The 26,259-nt window shown below is 35.3% G+C and overlaps 1 protein-coding gene across 5 annotated transcripts in view; it reads left to right on the forward strand.

The window, feature by feature from the left end:
- Positions 1–26,259, forward strand: part of kcnt2a (potassium channel, subfamily T, member 2a) — a 55,858-nt gene that overhangs the window by 955 nt on the left and 28,644 nt on the right. For 3 of the 5 annotated variants that reach the window (XM_015355533.2, XM_015355535.2, XM_015355536.2), the window contains exons 2-10: positions 14,427–14,506; positions 14,792–14,891; positions 15,411–15,443; positions 16,164–16,208; positions 16,611–16,659; positions 17,123–17,182; positions 18,542–18,616; positions 19,013–19,096; positions 21,664–21,758. In XM_015355533.2, coding sequence (XP_015211019.2) covers positions 14,427–14,506; positions 14,792–14,891; positions 15,411–15,443; positions 16,164–16,208; positions 16,611–16,659; positions 17,123–17,182; positions 18,542–18,616; positions 19,013–19,096; positions 21,664–21,758 — 621 coding nt within the window. The remainder of the gene's footprint in view (positions 1–14,426; positions 14,507–14,791; positions 14,892–15,410; positions 15,444–16,163; positions 16,209–16,610; positions 16,660–17,122; positions 17,183–18,541; positions 18,617–19,012; positions 19,097–21,663; positions 21,759–26,259) is intronic. The other 2 variants (XM_015355534.2, XM_069194148.1) reach the window with 1 other exon arrangement.

Raw genomic sequence — 26,259 nt, forward strand, 5'->3', positions numbered from 1 at the left:
TTCACATTTAAGAACGTTCCTTTCATTTAATCCTATAGAGAATTTCTAGATGCAGAATTCTGTAGACATCAAAGTTCTTGAATTTTTCCATTTTGGCTCCTGGTAACAGTTTTTAAAAAGGTTGTACATTTTGTCTCACGTTCTCATAAAAATAGTTTCACAGGTTTGAGTTTATTAAACATGCTAATATACTTGTGATTGTATTTGGGTCAATCAACCTGATCAAATAATACTCTTTTGTATCTCAGATTATCTTACCTTTTTTTTTTACTTTTAAAACTATAAATTAATTCAGAAAGCTTTTGAGAAGTTTGTGTAGAAATGGGTTATATAGGAAATGTATTTAGAGGGCCCTTAGGATGTACTATACTGCATTTACTCTAAATGCAAATCTGCAACCTTCCAGTTATGAATCCACAGTCCTAATCACAGATCTACATTACCTCTGAGGAAATGTTGTACCCTGTACAGAAATGGTGATGAAAGCAGAAGACAAAACTTTGGTATATAATACAAAGTAAGCCGGATATACACACTAGACAATGTACTTTGGTTTCTGAAGGAGAAACTGCACACTAAAAGGACATAGAAATCAAAGTATTAAGAAAGACTACTCCTCTCAACAAATTGCAAAATGACTTCACATTTCACTCAGAGCCAATTGCAAGATCCTGAAAAGGGCTTGTAGAACTGTAAGATGTTGTTGAGGAAGAAAAACCAAATATTTAAAAGTTGTTTGTTTGCCAGAAGCTTGCCCCATATTTGATTCTATCTACTGTATGTCTGTTTAAATATTCTTTATAATTTTTCACAGTGTTTGCAAATCCTCCTTGCATCATTTATAAAAATTAAAGAAGAGCAGTGTTCCTAATATTGAGTCCTGTGGAACAGCATTATTACATTGACCCAAAACAATCGAAGGTACCCTAACTGCCAAAAGATAAATGTACAGTAGATAGCACTCATGACACCCGTCATGACAGTGACACCAGGCATATACCCAATGTAGTGAAAACTTGGTTTAGTCCATAAGACTGATTGAGTAATCACAAAGTATTGATTGCAGTGTTCATCATCATGGGGCATAGGGTTACATGACTACAGAGAAAGCTAAATGACAACAACCTGAATAGATTATAAAAAGTTATTAGTAACAACATTCCAGTGTCCATCACTGATATAGTCTGAGTACAAGAAACCAGGATACCAAGCTCTGTGTAAAGTGAAGGAGTTACATAACAAATATTAATGTCCTATACAGGGTTTTTATCTTGATATTTTCTGTAATAGTTTACAGAGTGTGTTTGTATTTATATTTGGATATATTTCTTGATGTCATTTGCATAATGTAACTACTCTATTTTCATTATTATTTCCAATGCTACATTATTATTTCCAATGTACATGTAATAGACTCATGCAATCATTTATTTTTATTTGCAGATGCCTATTGCAATTGGCTCACACAATTTTACTACAAAGAAATAAAAATAATTTGGACTATGAAGAAACCTTTCTTAAGTAAAAAAACAGAGGATGTGACATAATTATTAAACATTTCCTAGCAGATAATGCTGTAGCTGTGGAAGGATCCTGGTTTTAGTATGAATTGTAGATTCAACTCTTAGTGGTGCTAAGCACCAGAGAGTTCATTTGAGTTACAGTTAACCATTTTATTTAGTAGCTTACTTGTCAGTAATTCTTTTAATTCTATAAACATCTAAAATTCGAAAAACTTAGAATTAAATAGAAGAATAAGAGTTTAAAGATAATTAAATAATGTTAGTATCAAGGCACTGCTATGATCACATATACATGTCCTGTATAGAGTATACTGTAGGAATGACAAGTAGTTCTAGCCAGTTTGTAGACCACCCAAACCAAGTGAAGCCTTTTTAGGTGAGTTTGCTGATTTACACTCATTTTATGCCTTAAGTTTAAAATGATCCTTATTCTAGGGGACTTTAATATACACATTGACTCAAGGTGTTCCAGTGTGGCTAAAGACTTAATTTTTCTACTGGGATGTTTTGATCTTACTCGGTTTGTTTGTAACCTTACACATAACAAAGGACACACCTCTCTGACCACTCTGACCACTTAGCTATTCTCTTCAATCTTAGAATGACCTGTTTCTAACAATTGATCAGCCAAGGTTTGCAAATTCTGCTCTATCCTCCTTATCTTGTTTCTCTTCCTCTGACCTTCTAGAGCAGTGGTTCTCAAACTTTTTGGACCAAGTACCACCCCTAATCCAACCAAAGCATCCAAGTACCACCTACAAGTCATCATCTCATAGGAACCCCAGAAATTCTCAATGACCAACATGAGCGGGCGTGCACACACACTCACACATACATATAATAAATATTATAATAATAAACTTTATTTGATATAGCGCCTTTAAAGGTGGCTTCTCAAAGTGTTTTACAGGAAAAAAAACATTAACAACAACTAATAAAAAAGCACCATTTCAGTGAGAGAGGTGAGCCTGTTTAGTTGAGCAAAGCAGATGTGAATTAATTTTTCGAGCTTTGATACAATTCACAAGTCTAACAGATATTAAATCGTCAGGCATTTTCTTGACGGCAAAGGTCTCGCGGTGGATGTTGTAATGAAACCATTAATTTCTGTAGCAACCTCTCTAATTCGTGCAACTACACCGTTATGTCGGCTTGTCATTGCTCTAGCACCGTCTGTACAAACTCAGACGCATTTTATCCAGTCGAGGCCATTCTCTTCGATAAATTCATTCAGAAGCTGAAATATGTGCTCTCCTGTAGTTCCTGTTGGTAGCGGTTTACAGAACAGAAAGTCTTCATGGGACATGCCCTCAAACTCGTATCTAAGGTAAACGAGCAAATTGGCCAAATCGACTACAGACTCATCTAATTGCAGTGAAAAACATCTGCTCATCTTAACACGCTCTGTCAGTGTACTTTTGATACAACTCTTCATTTCAATAATTCTATGAATGACTGTGTCTTTCAGGGGGAGGGGGGCAGCAGGTCGAGCTGTTTAGCAGCTTTTTCGCTTGCATTTTTCCGCGTTTCTGTTTTTATTTCCGTATTTATTTAAAGTTTTTATTTCATGCGCATGGGAGCAAAACACAGAGACGCTCGGTGTATTTTTCTCAAATTAGAACAGTTCTTAAATATTTTTCTGTTATCACGCTTTCGTGTGCTCACAAGATTGCCTGCGTTCGTATCACGTATTTCTATGCATTCCTGTGTTTAGAACCGTTTAGAACGTTGGCATAGTTCCAAAATCACACACATTCTCCTTTCTCCCTATTTGCTGGAGATACAGTAGCTTTTTTTAAATACAATTGGTCACTTGCATCAGTAGCACACATTCCTATAGAGTGGTATAGAATTACAGAGTATCTCTTGTGTCCACTGAAGTATTAGCACGCACTGTATCGTAGTACGTAGGCTGCGTATTCGACACGTATTAAAATACAAAATATGAAAACCCTTCCCAATTTTTCAGCGCACACGACACAGTTCCAGGGTCATTTGGCGTACCACTTGGCAGCACTCCACGTACCACTGCCGGTACGCGTACCAAAGTTTGAGAACCACTGTCCTAGAGGATAAAATACAGTTACTTGACAGTGCTCTTTTATCTACCCTTGACACCTTTGCTCCTCTAAAAACTCAAACCACCTCCTTCTCTGGCCCTGCTCCCTGGTACATTGACCATCTGTGATCTATGAAGGCAGCTTCCAGCAAACTTGAGCGTAGTTGGTGTCTTCCTGGCCTAAATGTACATTATTAGGTTTGGAGAGATTATTTGTCTGAATATAAGGTTACAATTGAGTCAGCTAGATCCACCTACGTCTCTGAAATCATTGAAAATTACCATAACAACCCCAGATATCTTTTCTCCACCACCAACAGTTTGCTAAAACCAAACTGCCCCACCACATTACCCGCCTCATCGCAACTCTGCAACACATTCTTAGATTTCTTTAGCTTCAAGATCGACAACATCTGGCATCACATTCTCTCCACTACGCATATCATTTCCATACCTCCTCCCTCTTTATCCAACATTTTGGATTCCCTTCTCTCCAACTTCTCTCTTCTTGACTCAACATCCCTCAATAAACTAGTTACACATGAACCCCACCACATCTATTTTAGATCCCATCCCCACCACTTTATTTCAGTCCCCACCACTCTATTTCAGTCCTGTTTCTCCTCTCTCTGTCATATTGTCCTCAATATTATAAATGAATCCTTGAGTTCTGGCATTGTACCAACGGTCCTCAAAACTGCTGCCATTATCCCCTCACTAGAATGTGCTGTCACATTTCAGTTACTGTAACCACCTCATGCCAAATAACCTTTTTAAACCCCTCCAATCTGGTTAAGTCTGGTGTTCCTCCGGGCTCAATACTGGGCCCCTTTCTCTTCAGCATTTACATGTTTCCGCTTGGTCAGCTTTTAAGATCATATGGCCTCAGCTATCATTTCTGTGCTGATGATACTCAAATATACATCCATACCAAACCCGACACTGATGTGGCTGTCTCTATTCTATCTTATTGCATCTCTGACATAAAATTTGGATGACTCAAAATTTCCTTCATCTTAACTGTGACAAGACTGAAGTCATGCTTATTGGCACCCCCCATCAACTTCCTAAAGCCAATCCTGTACCCTATCTGTAGATGGTTCTGTACTTGATATTCAGTCTAAATTGAAAAACCTTGGGGTGATATTCGATTCTGGTTTAACATTCGAACCACATGTGCAGCATATTGTCAAAACATCTTTTTTTCACCTCAGAAATATTGTTAGATTATGTTATCTAAGCCTTATGTTATCACTGTGTGGCTGAAAAGCTGATCAACACATTTGTGTTTTCCTGAATTGACTACTGTAATGCTCTACTTGCTGGGACATCTAAATCCACATTGAACAAACTGCAGTATGTCCAAACTTCGGCAGCCAGAATACTGACCATATCTAGTACAAGCGATCACATTACTCCTATCCTGGAGTCCTTGCACTGGCTCCCTGTCAAATTCCATGTGGACTTTAAAATCCTCATGCTCACCTATAAGGCTCTGCATGGCTGAGCACCTCAGTACCTGTCTGAACTAGTATTGCCCTACTCCCTGTCTTGCAACCTTCGCTCTTCTAATTCTGGTCTTCTAACTGTCCCCCAAGCCTGTCTACATTCTATGGCTGACAGGGCCTTCTCCCGTTATGCCCCCAAGCTCTGGAACTCTCTCTCCAAGGATATCAGAGAGTCACCTTCTCTAAACTCCTTCAAATCCAGACTCAAAACCTTCTTCTTTAGAAGAGCCTTTACTTAACTGGTTCCATTCTTTACCCCTACTTACAAGTTCCACCATCCACAGTCTCCTCTGTGTATTGTGATTTTGTTTTATCTTGTGTATTCTTTTTATTTATTGTTGTTGTCTTTCTGTAAAGCGCTTTATTTTGAACACAAGTGTCAAAACTGAGAAGATCAAAAACTCACAGGAAAAGTATTACTCTGGAAGTACTGATTAAGTACAGTATTTTGTTTGTTTTTTTGTAAAAACAGAGGTCATTAAAGTTTCTATCTAGACTAACTTTCAGTTGGTCATGTTTTTTTATTTACTGTACTGAGCAGGAAAATTAAGTGTCAACAGAAATACCAGAATCTATTCATGCTAATTCAAGTTCAGTGATTCCCATTTTATATTCCCAATTTATGTTTTTGGTACTTTCATGTAACACTTTTAACTTTTTCTCCAAATCAGGATTTTACCCAGTCTTGAATTTTGTCTGAAGAAGGCTCCACGGCCGAAACGTTGTGTTTTCTTTCTTCTTTTTTTCAGCATGGAATAAACCTATTACTTGTTCCTTTGCATGATTATGGTACTGTATAGTTACTATGCTTTGAACCATATAGCTTACAGTGAGCTTTAGGAATTAATTATGAAACTTTGCTTGTAACAGGCATGGGAATAGTAGTTCTGTTTTAGTTATTAAATACCTAACGTTAAGATGTATAATTAGCAATTTCAGAAAGAGATTTTTTTATTAATCTTGATACATCTAAGGTTAAAAAATGTAATATTGCACTGTGTTTTAGAAGATATTTTACTATCATATTGAAGTTGCTGAAATACTAAATGTCACATGAGAAATCAACATAACATTTTTATTGTCTAGTGTCAGTGTTTAGCAAGAGCTGACATTGTTAGTCTACTGTACATCATGGTGACTAGTCAGGAAACATTTTTGTTAGCAATTGTACTTTTAAATATAGTTAATTATATTCATCAGTAGTTATTAGGGTAATAACAGTGAGATCCTAATTGCTAGCTCTTTGACCCAGTAGTATCTAATTTTATATTACATTAAAAAAAGAGACAATAACAACAAAATTGTATTGGAAATGCAAAATTATACATCAGGAACTCGAGAATACACTGAAAAACAATTATGTACTGTATGTCTAGTGTATGTATACACAAATATACAGTATTATGATTAGGATTTTGTATGTTACTTTCCTTTCAGAATGGCTGATAACATGGATTCAGAGACACATAAAACACAGTTAACATATCTAAATAGAAATAGTAAATAGCTATTCTTTTCCATTCCTACTTAGAATATTCCATGTTGTCCATCATCAAAAAGCCTGTCCATCACAGGGTCCACAGACACAGGACATATCTTTGGAGCCACATATCTTTGGAAGGTATTAGGTAATTACAGTAGATAGCCTGTTAGAATCCCAAACAAATAAGGAAGTATATAGTATTCAGACTCCACATAAATAGTACCTCAAACTAGTATATTTATTATTGTCCAAGAACGAAACTGAAATATATTGCTTTCGTCTACTGCTATGTTCTCTCTAATATCAAAGACAAAAACCATTCAGATAGGTTTGCAATTTTTGATTAAACATAATGAATAATGATACATGTGACTAAAAAAGAAAAGATGACATGTCACCCAATATTTAACCTCACAGTATTCAGGGCTATATCCTAAATTTTAAAGAATATGCTCTGAAGTAAAGTGCAACATAGGGGATGCCTTCAAAAGATAATACGTTTGACAGGAATAGAGCGATTTATGAATAAAACATTATCCATTTTTTAAAAATAACCACAGCTTCCAGCAGGTAGCAAAATGACATTTATGTGGAGACACATACAGTAGGGATATTATCTAGAATGTTAGAGACCTATACCTTTGAACCTAGGTCACCCTGCATATTGTTTAGGGAGTAAAACACTAATATACTAAAATAATAAAAAAACTCAATAAATATGCACATACAGTATGCACAATATTCTACTTCATTTTCAGAGGAATAAAATTGAAATCAGTTCCTGTATGTGTCTGAATATATCAAGAGCAAAAACACTCAGGACTAATCAGCCTTCCCTTGGGAAATGTTTCATGCGAAGTGTTATTTGTCAAAGTGAAGATAAATATTTAATGAAATACACTGTTTTCCCAAAGAGGTGTCCAGGTAATGCTTTCTAAGCTGCTTCTTCTCACTAAACTATACACACACCATCTTTCACTGCAATACTGATGGTGCCAAGGTCACTTGTTGATTTGGATAGAACTCTCTAGCTAAATTCTGACAAGAGTAGGTTATGCTCACAGACTGACACAATGTAAGTGATTTCAGTGCTTTTGTGGGTGGTACTGAAATTATACTCTCAATGGAAGTTAGAAAATAGAACATTACTTTTTACACAGTGTTGTTATTTGAAACTAATTCCGAGAGTATAACTAGGATATAATTTTATCTATGTTACATTGCTCTTGGTTAAATTGTGGTAATTTACTGTACACTTTTTTACAGATATACTGTGTGTATAATCTATGTACTGGGATTTTTGAAGAGTACTTACAAATAATACACAATTATTATTATTTCAAAATATATATTTAACAAACCTCAGGACATGTTTTTGACATCTGAAATCATGCATATACTTGATCAGACCACTCCACAGGTTTTAAATTTGTCATTTAAGGTAGACGTTATCAGTTTTGTTTTTCGATGTTCGCTACTTCTATGTATGAAAACCCTAGTTTGTGTTGCTGTTGAATTTTGTGTCTAGGACACGACAGACTAATTCTGATATCAGAGAAAATGTATGAAAACGTACAAAGGATAAAATTATATTTTATGACAATTGTAGTCTATTTATAGAAACATCTTTAAGTTATACTTTTGCTGAAATGCATTTGATTTGCTAGGAAAACCTCAAGCTTTATAAGCTGAAGAAAGTATATTTTTATGCAGAAAGATGTTGTACAAGAAAGTAATCTTGTTAATGGACTCACAAGGAGCATAGAAATATGCTTGTACGGCTGTCTGAAAAGCATCAACCCAGAGGGGCTAGGATGAATTTTCTGTTTCAGGCATGTCATTCAGTACAATAAGATACAGCTTTCTCTTTTCAGCTTCCTACTAAGGCACATTGACAATAGAAGGCAACTATTAACTTTCCCTCTAGGAAATGCTTTTGATACAAAATTGGGATTCTGCAGAATATACAGATTTTGTACATTCCATTTAACTTACTATTACATAAAAGGGCCACACCAACAGTGGAGAAACCTCCAGGCATGATAAATGTCCATTAGGTTTTTCTAACATGCCTGGCAGCAAAATGTGAAAAAACAAGAGCTGACTAAGACGCAGGGACATTTTATCAAAGCTGTGGAGTTTTTCATGCTAATGCATTATTAAGTTAAGGCACAAACCTTTTCAGATTATGATAAGGCTGAATGCCTTGTGCTGCACACAGGGAATGTTTATTGGTGGAATGTTTAATAAAATGTGTGTTTTGATTTTCTTGAAGACTTTTTAATATTATGAAAAAGATTTTAGTTGGTTCTATGTTTCACCACTCATAAGGTCTAAGGTATATTGAAATGTCCAATCGTTTGTTTGTGCATGGCAGATCTCAAATGAATGAAAGATGTGCAGAAAGACAGAAAATATTACGTATAAAATTTACAGCTAGATTGCATTTGGTTGTTATTATTTTCTCATATATCATAAAATATGAATATATTAAGACTATGATCACTTACAAATAATTGCTTATTACTGAAAGGAATATGGCATCAAAATGTATAGACAGCTACTGACCATATACTGTGTAATTTATAACAGCGTACATTTTAACTGGGTACATTATAACTGTGCATTTTGTCATACATGCCTGCAAAAAATAATGATTTACATATTTTTAATCCAGCAATAAAAAGACAAAATTCTGATATTATTAGATTTAACAGTTGTCACAGGTTACAATTTTTCCAAATTACAGTCTAAAACCTGGGTTAACATCTCTGGTCCTGGGGATGCCTGAAGTACATCTGCTGGGTTTCACTTCAGTTGTGCTCTCTGTTTAGTTGCAAGTTTATAGCTATTTATTAATAATAATAATAATAATAATAATAATAATAATAATAATTGCTTACACTTATATAGCACTTTTCTGGACACTCCACTCAAAGCGCTTTACAGGTAATGGGGACTCCCCTCCACCACCACCAATTCATAGATGGGGATTATAAGAAGGCCATGTTTGGGGGAAATTTGGCCAGGACGCCAAGGTTACACCCCTACTCTTTTCAAAAAACGCCCTGGGATTTTTAATAACCACAGAGAGTCAGGACCTCGGTTTTACGTCTCATCTGAAGGACGGCGCCTGTTTACAGTATAGTGTTCCTGTCACTATACTGGGGCATTAGGACCCACATGGACTGCAGGGTGAGTGCCCCCTGCTGGCTCCACTAACACCTCTTCCAGCAGTGACCTTAGTTTTTCCCAGGAGTCTCTCATCCAGGTACTGACCAGGCTCACACTGGCTTAGCTTCAGTGGGTTGCCAGTTGTGAGTTGCAGGGTGATATGGCTGCTGACCGTGATATGGCTGCTGGCCATAAATTGGGATATATTACTTATGAAATGTAGTAGTTAAAAGGCAGCAGGCTCTGATATTATAAGGTATTGAAAACAGTTTAGCATTTCAAATTAATCCTGTTGTGTCACTTACGAGTTCAGTTATGTAGCTGAGAGCTCATCTGAAACAAAAACCAGCAGGTACTGTAGGTGTGTTACTTCTGTAGAGCTGGGAACTTGTATTCTAAAATACTGGTTAAAACACTCTGAAAAACATGGAATAAATACATTTTTCAGGTCTTATTTATTTTTAAATGCAACATGTGCTATTCTAAATGTACTAATGTTAGTCCTAGAAAGTGGCCAGTAGTCTGCAAAGAACTGGAAGTATTTTCTAACTTATTAGACTGATTTGGCCCAGATGAAGCCAGTTGATAGCAAAAAGCTTATATATAGCATCAGCAATCATAATCTTTCTGTAGATGTTTCTGAAGATTATAATACAAAAACAATATGCTGTGAAGATAATGGAGAAGATGGATGCTTACCATCCATTCTTCAGAACATTAATGAGGGAAAATGAAGTGCTGTGAGAACAATCCATGTTTTGTACATTGTAAAAAAACAACTAGTGAATGAATGTGCTTTGCAATGTAATACAGTTGTTTAATAATAATAATAATAATTGCTTACACTTATATAGCGCTTTTTTGGACACTCCACTCAAAGCGCTTTACAGGTAATGGGGACTCCCCTCCACCACCACCAATGTGCAGCATCCACCTGTAAAGAATTCAGAAGAATGTTGTTATTTAAAAAAAATAGTATTACTTTTTGCACTGATTAGACAGTAATTCTTAGTAACTATTCATCACTTCTGATGGAAATTTGGAAGATATGAATAATAGTACTGTAGACAACACTACAGGAATTACTAATTACTTTTGATACATCATAAATGTATGGTATCTTGTGTATTATAAGTGAGTAACCTTTATTAATCTTGCTTTATGGATGAGATTCTGATGTTTTGTTTTGTTTTTTAAATGTTTCACAACATATTCCCTGAAATTCCACTTTTGGAATTAATACATGGACTCAGAGAGGAATATAGTGGCTCCCCCTTGCTGTTATTAATCAGATCAAAACCAGCCTATACAGATACTCAAACAAGGCTTATTGATTGTCCATTTTTCTTTTCTGTTGTTTAGCAGGCATACTGTACATCTACAGTTGCGTGTAATTAAACTCAATAATTCCTTCTGTCCTTTAAAAACACCATTTTGTAGACCACTTGCCAATATTTATGTTCATAATTAAAATGTTCAATTTATGACTCATCAGGAGGACTGGTAAATGCATTCTTTCACACTTTAAAGACATAATTGTAAGCTTCAAAATCTTATACAGTTCAGCATGTGGGTGTACTTTTTTTAAAATGTGATTAAGCACAGCAGTGCATGATGTTCTGAACAGGGAAAATGTTCATATTCACATTTTTAAGATGTCTGAGTCCTTGTTCTTGCTTTTGCAGTTATAATGATCTAACATTATCTTGTGTATGTTTTTTTTTCTGTATCCGTAAAGGTTTTTGATTTTTACAAGTTTCTTGGCACAATTATTTCGAACAATCTTAAGTTGTATGTCGCAATGTTAAAACTGACATAAAAAGTGCAATAACATATGTTCTTTTTCAGACTGTGAAAGTTCACAAGGCTATTTTTTAAAATATTGCTACATACTTTGCAAAAAGTATCTTGAATCTCCTAATGCTCTAAACTTTGCATTACTGGTACATATATATTTCAAATAAATATATATTGCTTGAGGAAAACTATATAGCTTTGGTTAGTGCGTTCGGCTGTTAACCAAAAGGTTGGTGGTTCGAGCCCACCCAGGGACCCTGGTAGTCTTGGGGTGGAGCGGTGGCTCTGTGGTTAAGGATCTGCGCCTGTGGCTGGAAGGTTGCCGGTTTGAATCCTGCAGCCGGCAGAGGAATCCTACTCCATTGGGCTCCTGAGCAAGGCCCTTAACCCCAACTGCTCCAGGGGCACTGTACAATGGCAGAACCTGTGCTCTGACCCCAGGCTCTCTCCCTATCTGTGTGTCTCATGGAGAGCAAGCTGGGGTATGCAAAAAGATAATTCCTAATGCAAGAAATTGTAAAGGGTTAATGAAGTAATGTAATGTTAAATCATAGGCTGTGATTTACCCTCTCTTGCTTCAGTGTGTGGTAGTGTGCAAGAAGGCTCAGTTAATTATTGTTGATCACTTCTCATCCAGTTTATCTGTTCTGTGTTATAAATCAATTAAAACAATCACCATTCAATTCAAGGACCACACCATTCAAGGAACAGCTTGTGTCCTTCTGTTTCAGGAATTGTCATTTTTTATGTTTTATCTGAGGAAAAGTGCCGCATGCTTCATTTTGTAATTTTGGGAATTTTGACAGCCATTTTTCATTCTACATGGATGTAGTTGCTAGTTGTTTCTGAAAAGGTGCCTATGAATGAAATTTATTGCAGTGGTCCTGAGTGCAAGCCTGACAATTTTGAGCACAGAAACACAGGGGATGGGCTAACTGTGTGAGGACTGATATATGCAAGATGGAGCCAGGGCTGCTGCTTTAATAAAATAAAAGTGTGGCCTCAGGTAGTGGGGATTTTTACATTCAACTCTCGCCAGGAAAGCATGTTTCAAATGTAGTGCTAAATGATCTTGGGTTTCTTTCTGAATAATACACTTTATCTAGACCTAAGGAGCATTCTAGCCTTAATTTGTTTACCCATTCTGAGAACCAATGGAAACTTCTAGTTTCATTACTGAGAGGCTTCTTAATTGCTTAGTCAATGAAGGTAATTATTCAGAGGGCAGAGGAGTAGTCCAGGCAGTTTACAGTCCAGACATTGACAGGTTGAATCTAAGCTATGTCATTAGTCTCTGTTATAGAGATTCTCCAAGCAGTAACGTACAGTACATATGACAAAACAACACCAGTGCTCGGCAACATTAACTCTTGGGATTTGAATGTATGAGGAGCTGTTTGTGGGAGTTACAGTACATCGTTCCTCTAATCAATTTTTATATGTGTACTCTAGAACTTGTAGTGTGAAAATGCCAGAAAGCCCGTTCTATTAATAATAATCAAATGTACTGTATGCAATTAAATCTTTTTAAATTATTATTAAATTTTATAAGTTCAGAAACACGTACATTAATTATTGAGCAGAAGCAATTGTAACAATATATTCTTAGGAAAATATTGCTATATTACATGTATATGTAAAAATATAAATATCAAGTAAATCACATAGAAACTGAGATAAGGGTTAAGTACCATGACGTTTATGTTTATCTACGTCCATTAGATTATGAAATTGCGGAATTTAATAGTATAGAAATTGACAAGTTTACTAGTCCTGTCTCAATGCACATACTATAATAATAACTCCCATCTACCACCACCAATGTGCAGGATCCACCTGATTAGTAAGGCCAATGGGAAATTTGGCCAGGATCCCGGGGTTACACCCCTACTCTTTTCGAGAAATGCCCTGGGATTTTTAATGACCACAGAGTCAGGACCTCGGTTTTACAGTATGTCTCATCCGAAGGACAGCACCTGTTTACAGTATAGTGTCCCCGTCTATACTGGAGCATTAGGACCCACATAGACCGCAGGGTGAGCACCCCCTGCTGGACCCACTAACAGCTCTTCCAGCAGCAACCTTAGTTTGTCCCAGGAGGTCTCCCATCCAGGTACTGGCCAGGCTCACACCGGCTTGGCTTCAGTGGGTTGCCAGTTGTGAGTTGCAGTGTGATATGGCTGCTTTTTTTCAGAATACTGTAGATGTTTTAAAATGCTATTTCATCATGTACTATATGTCATGCATCCAAAATATTTTACTTATTCAAAGAAGATGACCAGGATATTTAGCATATCCAGGAATCACTTTGCCATGGAAACAAGTCAATGTGGAACCCCACCCTGTGGGAACGAGCATGATGTAACCAGTCATTAGTGAACTAGACTCACAAAGTCTAGTTGCATAGTCTGCAGCTATAGGAATTACCCCAGGAAAAGAAAATGGAGAATATGCATTTTCCTGGAAGTGTATTTACAGAGTACCTCAATAAAAATCTAAAACACACAAAAGGATTTACTGAAAGCCATTTAAATGTTACTCTCTTAATGACTTTTTGCCCAGTATCAATAATAATTTATACCGGAACATATTGATTACATATCTATCAAATATATCTTCAATGTAACAGAAAAAATATGATTAGATAAACGATTAAAAAGTTAAAAATATGTTTTCCTATATTTTATGTTATGTTTGTAGCATTTTGTTGCAAGAAAACCAGGACCAACTGAATTACATTTCATTGAACCAAACATGACTTCATGAAAGTGAAAATATAAATATTCAAATATTAAATAAATGTTAATAAATGTAGGTCCTCTTTTTTTAGCCGATTATTACTTTATGAAAGATTATGAATTGTTTTGTTTTTTTTCTTGCAGGGTGCAGATTGAATTCTACGTAAATGAAAACACATTCAAAGAGAGACTTAAACTATTTTTCATCAAAAATCAAAGATCAAGTAAGTGTTGGAACACAAGATTAAAAACAAAAATGTGGATTTTGTTAAGAAAAAAATATGAATATGTTGTGACACAAAAAGACAAAAAATAATTGCCTTCTTGCATAAACTATTGTCTCTTATGTAATGATCATAAACGTATGTTAAATTATAATCATAATACAAGAAACATAAAAATAGTGAATGTTTTTTTAAACAAAACAATATTGCTAAAACAAGATATATGATCTCATAGTCTAAATTAGTTATGTAGTCTTACATTGTTATGTATTTTCTTTTTTCTAGGCCTTAGAATCCGGTTATTTCACTTTTCTCTCAAGCTACTAAGCTGCTTTTTGTACATATGCCGTGTCTTACTGGACGACCCCACAAAAGGAAATGGATGGTAAATTAATTTCTTATTTTTCTACAAAAACAATTAGAAAAAGTACTACTACTGTACCATATGCAAAGCAAGTCTATTCTTTAAGTGATAAAAGTAAGACTCGCTTAGCCTACATTACACACAGTAACTCCAATGAATGTTTTAAATGTGAACAGAGCTTATTGTTCCATAGCAAGTGAACAGTTTCTGACATATTGAACAATAAAAGCACATGGAAATTGTTACTGCATCTAGTATAATTCATGACAGAATCTTAAAACTTTTCTCTGTAGTTCCTAATGGAGAAAACTAAACTATAGTTAGTATATTAGTGAAGTACTGTATACAGTGTCCTACTGGTAAATGGGCTATATAGTTGTAAGTATAGATGCTCAGACCCCTAGAATCCTATATGAAATTGCTAAGTTTAAAATTAAACATGTAATTTCTAAAAATGAAATATTTCTTTAAAAAGGTGAAAGATTCACAAAAAAGCTAAGCCAGGTAATTGACTTTTCTTCACATGTTCATTTTTTCTAGCATGGGAGACTGTGGACGGTACACTGATGTACTGTAAGATATATATTAGTAATAATATATTAGGTGGAATTATTTAAAGGAACTTAAAGGAACTGCAGGATAAATTAATTTTATAGGATGTGTAATCTCAAATTAATTTGACATAAGAGACTGTCTTAATTAATTTCATTTTAAATATTGTATCCTCTGCATTAAATTACATTATTTTGAACAATTTCATAAAAATATGCACATGGACCTTAAAAATTACTTAGTGATCTTGTGAATAGATCAATTATTGTCAGCATAGGCAGTATTTAGTAATTGTTTCAGGGTAAGTCAAGAATATTGTAAGTAAGATGTAATGAATAACAATTAAAAGAATAGTGCATGTTTAAATAACTATGAATGAAGTAAAGGCAATTGTTTTAAAATTTAAGTTACAATAACTACTATATATAAAGTAATGAAAATCTTCCATTTTAATCATATTGTCTAAGGCACTGTTGGTTATTGGTTGCATCTTTATACAAAGAACCCCTTAGAGGCAAGAAAATACAGTAGCAAATACAGGGGAACTTAATTTAAATTAATTGAAATTTCATAGTACAAAACATTTTAGTGACCAAATTCCTTTTTAAACAGAGGGGTGGGTGTAGTCCATTAACTTTTAAATGTGAACACATTTTAAAGGGGTTTCTCATGGAAGGTAACTGGAATAATAATTTTTCAATAAAGGGAAATAAAGCCTCTTTTCATGTTTTTTTTTTCAAGCTGGGGGTGTTCCAATCAGACCTATACATTATTAGGCATTGATTGGTAAGTAGCAATGTTATTAGTGATTTTTTCTCAAGAGTTGTTGAGTGTGGGTGTTTCCATTCTTCATTTCTGACAACGTCCACAAACAAAACTTTTAGAAAAGGGGTAGGTTACAAACTGTCTCGTTAAAATGAATGAAGAATAAATGTCTTTAGATAATGATTGTGTAATTATTGTTAAACAACAAGCACAAGGAAGAGACATGAGCACGTGTATAGCTAAAGGTTTGACTTTGTGGACTATGCAGAGCAAAAAAATATATACTATTTTTGAGAATGCTAAGTTTAAGAATTACAGGACTCTGTCCATTTAATATTCTCTAATAGGTGCTTTACAAGTTGTGGTATAACATGCTAGTACTTACTAGTCTTAACATCTCAAAACTGGAAATGTATGTCTCAGGTCTCCGATCATTTGGGTAAGAAGAAGTCTTCCTCTATGGGGATTACAGGTGAGCTAGCAGTGCACTTTTCTTTGGGGTTTCGGAAAGATATACAGTAAAAGCAAAGAAAGTAAACATTTACTGTATATGACAAACATTTAAAAGCCAAGGGATGAGAACCCTTTAATAAGTTTTTCCATCTAGAAAATAGCATATAGTATGTGGAAGTAACAGAAATCTATGACTCTGAAAATCATGTTTCTTGCTTGAATTTCTTTTAGTTTTCTAGGTGAAAAACTAAATCCGAAATAAGAGAAGTTCTACCGTCTAACACAATGTTCTATTTTGAAGCTGCTCTTTACTTTCCTTCCCATAGAAAATTTAGAATATTTACTGACTCCTTGTTTAGCTTATGGTTGTATTAGTTGGATGCAAGATGAATAATGTATTAAATAACTGGCATTCATTCAGTGTTTTAATGCACATTACCACTGTTAGCTTTATTCATCTTTTATATATTCTCTATACATAGGTTGCAGTAGCCTTGATAAGTCTCTTTGAAACAATGCTGTTGACTTATCTCAGTTACAAGGTAAGTCCAATGTTAGTCTATAGGTTGTCTTGGAAACTATGTGCTTCTATAAGCTTTGTACATCTCCTTATCAGTATTGGTCACAATGTAAAGGTCATGCAATGTTAAATAAAATAAATTTATTTTACCGTATCATGGCACATTCTAGTAGGGTTTATTTCTAGAATAGTGGACCTGTAGTTACATTTCCTATTGAATAGAGTAGCTTGAATATGTTGTATATACAGTTGCTGGCTTTCTAACAGAGCATGTTGATATATATGTTGATATATACAGTAAACATCAATCATTGACTCACTAAGATAGCCTACAGCCAAACAATCAAATAACATTTCTGATTTCTCACAAACTTAATAGAATTCAATGACATTTTAGAAATTGAAATTAGACCTGCTGTTTTTACACACTTGTCATTAACGATTGAAAGAGCGTTACACAAGTATTCTAATTATACATTTTCTTACAAGGTCTATGATAAATGAGGCCTGCACTGTTAAGTTATTAATGCATTTTTGGGATGCATTGTTAAGTCACACAAAAATATCTGTCTGGTCTTTGAGCATGTTTAATTGCTAACATCTTTATTTTTTAAAGTATAATACTATATAAATGTTAGACATTATAACTTTTTAAACAAGCTGCCTCAATATAATTCAAATGTACATTAAAACTGTTAATGTTGGTGCAAAAATTAAAAGATTAAAACTAAAAAAGTGAAAGCTGCTGAACTTTCTTTTAATTTGTTTGTGGAAACGGGTGTCATTGTGTCAAAATTCTGCCTTAACAACATGCAGACAACATATTTCTCTGCTTCTGATAATATGCTGTGTCGTAATGTAGAAGTATTTAAGACAATGTAAACCCAAAACTTAGAATAGCAGTCACTTTGTCTTACACATCAAGTCTGAGATAGTTCTGAATGATACGAAACCTCAGACATACCTCAGACATAAATGTGTTATGAGAAAACTAAATACAGTTGTGAGAAACAGTTTGTGATTTGGATTTCTGCATGAATGGCTCCTAAAATGTGATGTGATCTTCATCTAAGTCATAATAACACACACCATTTTACATTGTCTTATCAAACTTTTTTGAGCAAGTACCACCCCTGATCAAACCAAAGCATCCAAGTACCACCTACAGTACAAGTCATTTTCTCATAGAAACCACAGAAAATCTCAATGAGATTATATACAGTAGTACATCTCTGTTTGGAAATCCAGATAATTCCTAAGGGCTCAAAAACTTCTTACAATGGTAGGCCCACAATATTTGGTGGTGCTCATTTTAATGCAGCAGTACTACAGTATGTCTGTCTGTCAATCACTTACTTAAACTGCTTCTTTTTTTAACTAGGGCAATATCTGGGACCAAATACTCCGGGTACCTTTCATTCTGGAGATGATTAATACAGTACCATTCTTTATTACGGTAAGGTATCCTCTAATTGGGTACACGGGGACTCTTTAGGTTTAATACACGAAATCGTATGTGGTCTATATAATGATACAAATCACTAGTGACACAGAGAGTTTGAACATAGTGTATCTACTGTATCTTTGCATTGATTTTGCTCTTTCCAATATACAGCATATTTAAATCCTGTCAGTACTCTTGCATTAATAAGTATAATCTAAGTAAAGCATTTTGGTAAAAAAGGTGAGAACAAGAAATAATATTTCACTTATTGCCTGATCTGGATTTTAAAATAAGAAAGGCTTTGAAGATTGATCTCTTGCACCTTAAGAGGCTCTGTAAAATAGCTTTTGCAATATCACTGCAGCCTTTCAAAATAGTGTACACATTGTAAAAATGCCTGTGTTTCAGATCTTTTGGATTCCCTTGAGAAACCTCTTCATTCCCGTGTTTCTTAACTGCTGGCTAGCTAAGCATGCCCTGGAAAACATGATTGTGAGTACAAATTAATTTGTAATTTCTGATTAAAATATCTTCAGACTTTTACTTACTTTACTGTAATTCTCAGAATAGTTTTACATAGGGATACTATGGTTTTACTGTACCTTCTCAGTCACAAACTAAGATATTCAATTTCACAGAAAATATACTGTAGGAGTGACTTAGAACTCCCTAGAACCGCTCAGGATCAAGGTCCAGTCCAGTCCAGTACTAGTCCCATAACGCCAGTGTGTTGGCAGTTGTTCAAAGAGCTGGGAGAAACTGTTTATTCTGTTCAGTTAAGATATTAACCACATGGCCTAGTTTGTTAAGAGCTGCATGGAAATGAAACCTTATGACTAGCCCTCCTGGACCAGCACTGGATACAATCCTATTTTAGATAAAATGCGAAAAAGCAGAAACATATTCATAGTTGTTGAGATATATGAACATACAATCAGCTCAGTACCTAGTTACCTGTGTGATAATTAATAATTAACATCAACTGGACAGTGAGAAAGATATTTTTAAATTTACCTCAAGAAATCACTAATCCTGTGTCTCTGGAATTTGCCTCATTCCCTGGTTTTATCCGACAAATAAGGGAACAATACGTTACTCAGAAGCACAGGGTAATGTTAAAATTGAGCTCAGATAACATATAGTAGAATGTAGTACTGAACAGTCTAATGCTTTGAATAGTATGAAATGATTCATGATTGGTGATTTTTATACTATGAATATTATGAAATAGTATCAAATGAAAAGTTATGAAATGAATAGTATAAAATGATTCACAATTGAAATGTACTGTAATTGGTGGCAGAAATATTTGACAGAGGCTAACAGTCTATCCACCTTCAATAATGAAATCAGAATGATATCTTTACAACAGTTGTGGTTGTTTTGAAAGAGAGTAGAGATGCTTAGTTGAGCAGCCACGCACAGAAGAAAAGTCTCAGATGAATGTTCTAAAGGGGAAAACCATGCACAGGTGCTGGAGAATCTCACACACCACAGCAAATCCTGAAGAGATAATTACAGAGTTACTGCCTGTGCCTGGTACCATCCTCAGACAATAACCTACTGTAGGTTAAGATCTTAAAAATATGAGTGCTACAAGTGCTACAAAAGACAAAGGTGTTACATTTGGTGAGCAATACAGCATAATTCAGTTTTTGACTTACTTTGAGATTTCTGCTGCCAAATAACTAATTTGTTTCTTTGAAAATGTTCTATTTGAGCATGTGAATTTGCAATAAAAACCTGATTGGAAAAAGATGTGTATCATTTGTAATCCAGCTGAAAACATTTTAAGTGTCTGAATACTTTTGCATAGCACTGTACATAAAGTATATACTGTACACAGAAGTATAGAATAACTGATAGACAGGTGATAGTTGATAAAAAGTCCACATCACTTATAACCCAACAAATGTAATTGATCTTATGTGCAACACAGTAAGATACAGCAGTAGAATTTGTATTTTTGTTGATTTCTTTAAGAAATATGGCAAATTCTGTAAATTATAATACATACTGTACTGTACATGGCCTATGGGTGAATGTACAAATAGGAGTGCTTTTTGAAATTCCCAGTGTTAGGGCAATTAAAATGTATTTGTTAACACTGTCCCAAAGGAATTATCTCATATTTGTTTTACTAGGTAAAATCCCATAGGTTTTAAAGAAGAATTTATGTAGAGAACAATTCTACATTTTATTGAGAATGAAACTTACTCTTAGAAGGGTAGAAATCTAAACTACTAAGATGTAACTATATACTGTAAAAATAATTGTTACATCTAGTCTTGATATCTGTGGTGTGACTGTACTATTTTCCACATCTTTTCAGACATATTTAATGGACAGAGGGAAGTAAAGTAGGTCTAAACCCTTGCCAAATTTCCTATGAACAGGGGTTAATGCAGATAGCGTTACCATTAATTGCCTTTAGTTTCCTCTACCAAATATGGCCCACTCAGTGTGCATCATTATCTTCACAGCCAAATGTGCTCATAAACTATGATTATCTTTTTAATTTTCCAGTTGTCTCATCTGTGCACATATAGAAGACATCTCTCCAATTTTAATTTCAAAACAATCAGAGAATTAGATCTCTGCCAATATAGAATTCATTTTAGACCTCTGTTTTCTTGACTAAATATTAATGATGCAATATTGCTGTAGTATTAGCAAGGTTTTGGTGTTCAAACAGTAAATCAATTAGAAAATAAAACAAGACTGCTGAATTTGAATGCTACAGTACAATTTTAATGTGCAAATTGTTGTAGTTGTTAGAATATGTTTTGGTCATAACTACTGCTACTGTATGTACAGTATTAATAAGTAACCAGCTCAGTAAGCTAAATTATAAATCTTCAGGATGATGTACTGTAGCTGAGGGGACTGGTTACAAGAGAGGAAATAGCATGAACAGGAATTTAGAACAGCTTCCATTTTGAGGGAAATGCTATCTAAACCATCTCCAAAATAATTCAAAATTAAAAGGTTGAATCATGTTAACCTCAGAAGTATTCCAACTTTTGTTGCGTTGTAACACATTGTTTTTGTTTATTCAGAATGATCTTCACAGAGCCATTCAACGAACACAATCTGCTATGTTTAATCAGGTCCTTATACTGATATCTACACTGCTGTGTCTCATCTTCACCTGGTGAGTTTTTTTCTTACAGTGTTAAATCTGAGAAATATTATATTGTAAATAAATTGCTGCCACTTTCATCACAAACCGGTAATGCTGGAACAACACAAATTTAATTACAGTTCTTACTATTAGATTGCAACAGTACAGTATATCACATCTTTTCAGACTAATTTAATGGATAGAGGGAGGCAAAGTTGTTTTATACCCTTGCTGAATTTCCTACATAGAGGAGTAAATAGAGATTACATTACCGTTAATTGTCTTCAGTTTCCTTTTCTGAATGTGGCCCACTCAATGTGCATCATTTTCTTACAAATGTGCTCATAAACTATGATTATCTTTTCCATTTTACGTTTTATCATTTGTTTTTGCTTAAATACAGCCACAGACACTAACTCTCTACCAAACCTTTTAATTTTGGCCCAAATTTTTGTAAGAAAGCTACTCCAATGTATATTCAGACAAGGAAACAAAATTAAAAAGAAACTAAAGCTATATTTAAAAAAAAACGATTAAATAAAACTTTAAAGTACTGTATACCCAGTATACTAACAAATAAAAAAGAGAAAAAATAAATTGTTGAAATTATAATACAAAATTTAGAATGTGTCTTTGTTTTCTATAAAATTGCAAAACCACTTTTTTTTGGTACTGTACCTGATGGAAAAAGTCACTCACTTCTTAAAAATGAACTCCTGTGAAGTACAGTAGATCTAAACATAGACTGCAAAGGACTGTGTATATGGTTCTCCCTCACAGATGAGAAAACACCATTAGATTTGTACCTTTCCTCTGCAGGATACAGTCAGAAGACTTGCTTACATTACAGTGTGTGTTAAACTCCCTGCTGCTAGTGAAAATAGAGTTCCATTAGATATTCTTTCCCGCTGCGTTTCTTTTGCTGCAACCTTTCTAGAAAGATGGCCCTCTGGCTCATGAAACTATATTTTAATCAATAAAAATGTTTGAACATAGAAAATTGTGAACAACAGATACAGGCCTTGCATTGTGTATTTTAAGCATTCACTGTGACTGCTAATGTCTGATAGATTATTACAATCAAAGTGCAAGAGTAAATTTAAGCTCTAATTATCTTAGTGAAATATATGGAATATCCTCTGAAAGATGAGATTGTCACACCATATGACGAGACAGAAATAAAATTATTTCTGTATTCAGTGGTGATTATTACAGTAAGTAAACCCATGAAAAGGACTTTCTTATTAATGTGTATTTATTGTATAATGATACTGTTACTTACATATTGTACAAAAGACTACAGGGTAGTCAATGATAAAAAACAAAACTATTTTGCTTCCCCAGGCTAGAGTTTAAAACCAATTATATTACAGACCTTCTGTGTATTTGAGGTTATAGTTTAATGAATTAGATGAAAAGGTAATAGCAGTATTTAAAGTTAATTAAGGGAAATTGTAAAGGTTTATGACATTAAGATCGTGTCTAAGTCAAGAAAAAAAAGATAAGCAAGGAAACAAATGTATATGGCTACACAAAGCAAAATAAAATTTTAATATTGTCACTAGGGATTACTAAGGAGGGAATAGCAGTTAATTAAGACTTTTTACCCTAGGAATAAAAATAACCATGACTAAACAACATTTACGCTTTCCATGGAATACAACTGAGGTCAGATACGTATACTATACATCTTTAGCAGATGACCCATTGTAGTGTGCTTAGGCAAAACCTATTCAACTGCAAAATGTTATTCTGCCTGGCAGCCATTTTTAAACTTCTTTAAGAGCTTGCAGCTTGACCCAGACATGTGAAAGACCTTGAAATCTGTGGCTTCCCTCTTCTGTCCTTTCACTACTTTTTTTTCTCTTTCCTTTGCTTATCTCCGCAAAACCTCTGGTTTTCTTTTTCCTTCTCAATTATTCCCACTTTTATATTATTGTTGGATTTACAGTTTGTTTAGGTAGTCTTTCATGCCATGATTGGTCACTTTTGCTCATTATTGTATATAATAACATGTAATATTCTTTGTTTTCCCTAAAAAAACTATAAACAAATTGAGCATAAATTCTATTTATTATTTACCCATCAGATCTGTTTTACATTTTTAACAATTGATAATGCTGCACAGGAATAATAATAATAATAATAATAATAATAATAATAATAATAATAATAATAATAATTGCTTACATTTATATAGCGCTTTTCTGGACACTCCACTCAAAGCGGAGTGTCCTCTTTATAGATAACGATTTTTTACATTACACTTTACAGGACTGATTAATGTTCCCCTCTGAAAAGCTAACCTCTCCCCCGATGGGTGCATTGCTATTTAAAAACTGTAGTTTGCAGAATCCATATCACAGACAGTTAGTGACATGAGTTCAAACTCAAACTAACTACTGCACTGTACATTTGGGCCACAGAGCTCAATTATGAGTGAGTATCTTTAGTGGAATGAGCCAGTCAGAATCCTTAATCTGTTCTTTAATAGACTCCCCAAAGTATTTAAGGCTTCTCTCATGTTTATTTTCCTTCTGGAGCTGTGGACTGCATCTATATTATTGCTGAACATAAACATCGACCTGCTTCTTATAAGCCACTGCCACATAGGCAGTTGTAGATAGATAGATACTTTATTGATCCCGTGAGGGAAATTGCAGTGCAACAGCAGCTTAACACACACAACACAGCCACAGTGTAACGAATTATATACTAATAGTACAATACATACAATACAATACAAGAGTTACTCACAGTCCGGACACACAAGAGGAAACTAGAACAGAACAGTACACAGAAAATCGTATCACACGTATGAATATAAATATAGATGTAACCATAGATATAAATATAAATATAAATGTATTGCACAGGTCCCTGGCATATATTGCACAAAAGTGGTTGTAAACGGGAAAAAGAAAAAGAAAAAGAAAGAGAACAGATGTAGCAGTAGATGTGTATATGCGTTTAGTCCAGAAACAGGTCACTGTCGCTGTTGCCTCTGCCAAGACGCAAGGTGGATGCGTTGTACAGTCTTATGGCAGACGGCAAGAATGACCTCCTGTAGCGCTCCCTGTCGCACCGTGGATGAATCAGTCTATTGCTGAACGTGCTCTTCATTCCTGCAAGCCTGTCATAGAGGGGATGGGAGAAGTTGTCCATGATGGCCTCCAGTTTGGACATCATTCTCCTCTCAGCCACTACCTCCAAGGGGTCCAGGTCAGACCCAATGACAGAGCTCGCTCTCCTGATGAGCTTGTTCAGCCTTTTGGAATCTACTGCTCTAATCCCAGAGCCCCAGCACACCACTGCGTAGAAAATGGCACTCGCTACCACCGACTGATAAAACATGTGTAGCATCTTACTACACACATTGAAGGACCTGAGCCTCCTCAAGAAGTAAAGTCGGCTCTGTCCGTTCTTATAGATGGCCTCGATGTTCTTAGACCATTCCAGTCTATCGTCGATGTGCACTCCCAGGTACTTGTACGAGTCCACCATCTCCACGCCACTCCCATGGATGTAGACAGGAGTAGGTTTGACCTTTTTCCTCCTGAAATCTACCACCAGTTCCTTTGTCTTTGTAACATTCAGTTCCAAGTGGTTCACCCCACACCACTCCACAAAGCTGCTGACCAGTCCTCTGTACTCCTCCTCCTGCTCACCCTTGATACATCCCACAATTGCAGAGTCTGAGAATCTGAGAACTTTTGCAGGTGGCATGACTTTGAGTTGTACTTAAAGTCCGAAGTATAGAGGATGAAGAGGAATGGAGAAAGAACTGTCCCTTGAGGTGCCCCTGTGTTACTCACTTCCAGTTCAGACACGCAGTTCTGAAGTCTCACAGACTGTGGTCTGCCCGTCAGGTAGTCAGTGATCCACGAGGTCATGGAGGCATCGACTTGCATCTCCTCCAGCTTCCTCCTTAGAAGTAAGGGCTGGATGGTATTGAAGGCACTGGAGAAGTCGAAAAACATGATCCTTACAGTGTTGCCAGCCCTGTCCAGGTGTGAGTAGGCCCTTTGCAGCGTGTAGATGATCGCATCCTCCACACCAACACTGGGCTGGTAGGCAAACTGTAGGGTGTCCAGTGATGAGCTGACCAGGGGTCTCAGGTGGGATAAGACCAGCCTCTCCAGTGTCTTCATGATGTGAGAAGTCAGTGCAACTGGTCTGTAGTCGTTGAGGACAGAGGGGCGCCCTTTCTTTGGTACCGGGACCAGGCATGATGTCTTCCAGAGCACCGGGACTCTCTCCAAGCGCAGGCTCAGGTTGAACAGTTGCTGGAGCACTCCGCTCAGCTGATCAGCACAGGCCCTCAGAACTCTGGGACAGATGTTATCTGGTCCTGTGGCCTTACCCTCGCGCAGCCTCTTCAGCATTGTATTGTTACAGTTCATTTATCTAGTTGACTATAATACTTTACAAACATGATACATTTACATGTCTATCCTGTTACAAGCGTATTTGTACAATACAATAGAAAATGAATGAGAATGTAGTATTCTTATTTACATCTAAGAGTATT

The sequence above is a fragment of the Lepisosteus oculatus genome, chromosome 9 (assembly GCF_040954835.1).
Source record: "Lepisosteus oculatus isolate fLepOcu1 chromosome 9, fLepOcu1.hap2, whole genome shotgun sequence".
Taxonomy (NCBI): Eukaryota; Metazoa; Chordata; class Actinopteri; order Semionotiformes; family Lepisosteidae; genus Lepisosteus; species Lepisosteus oculatus.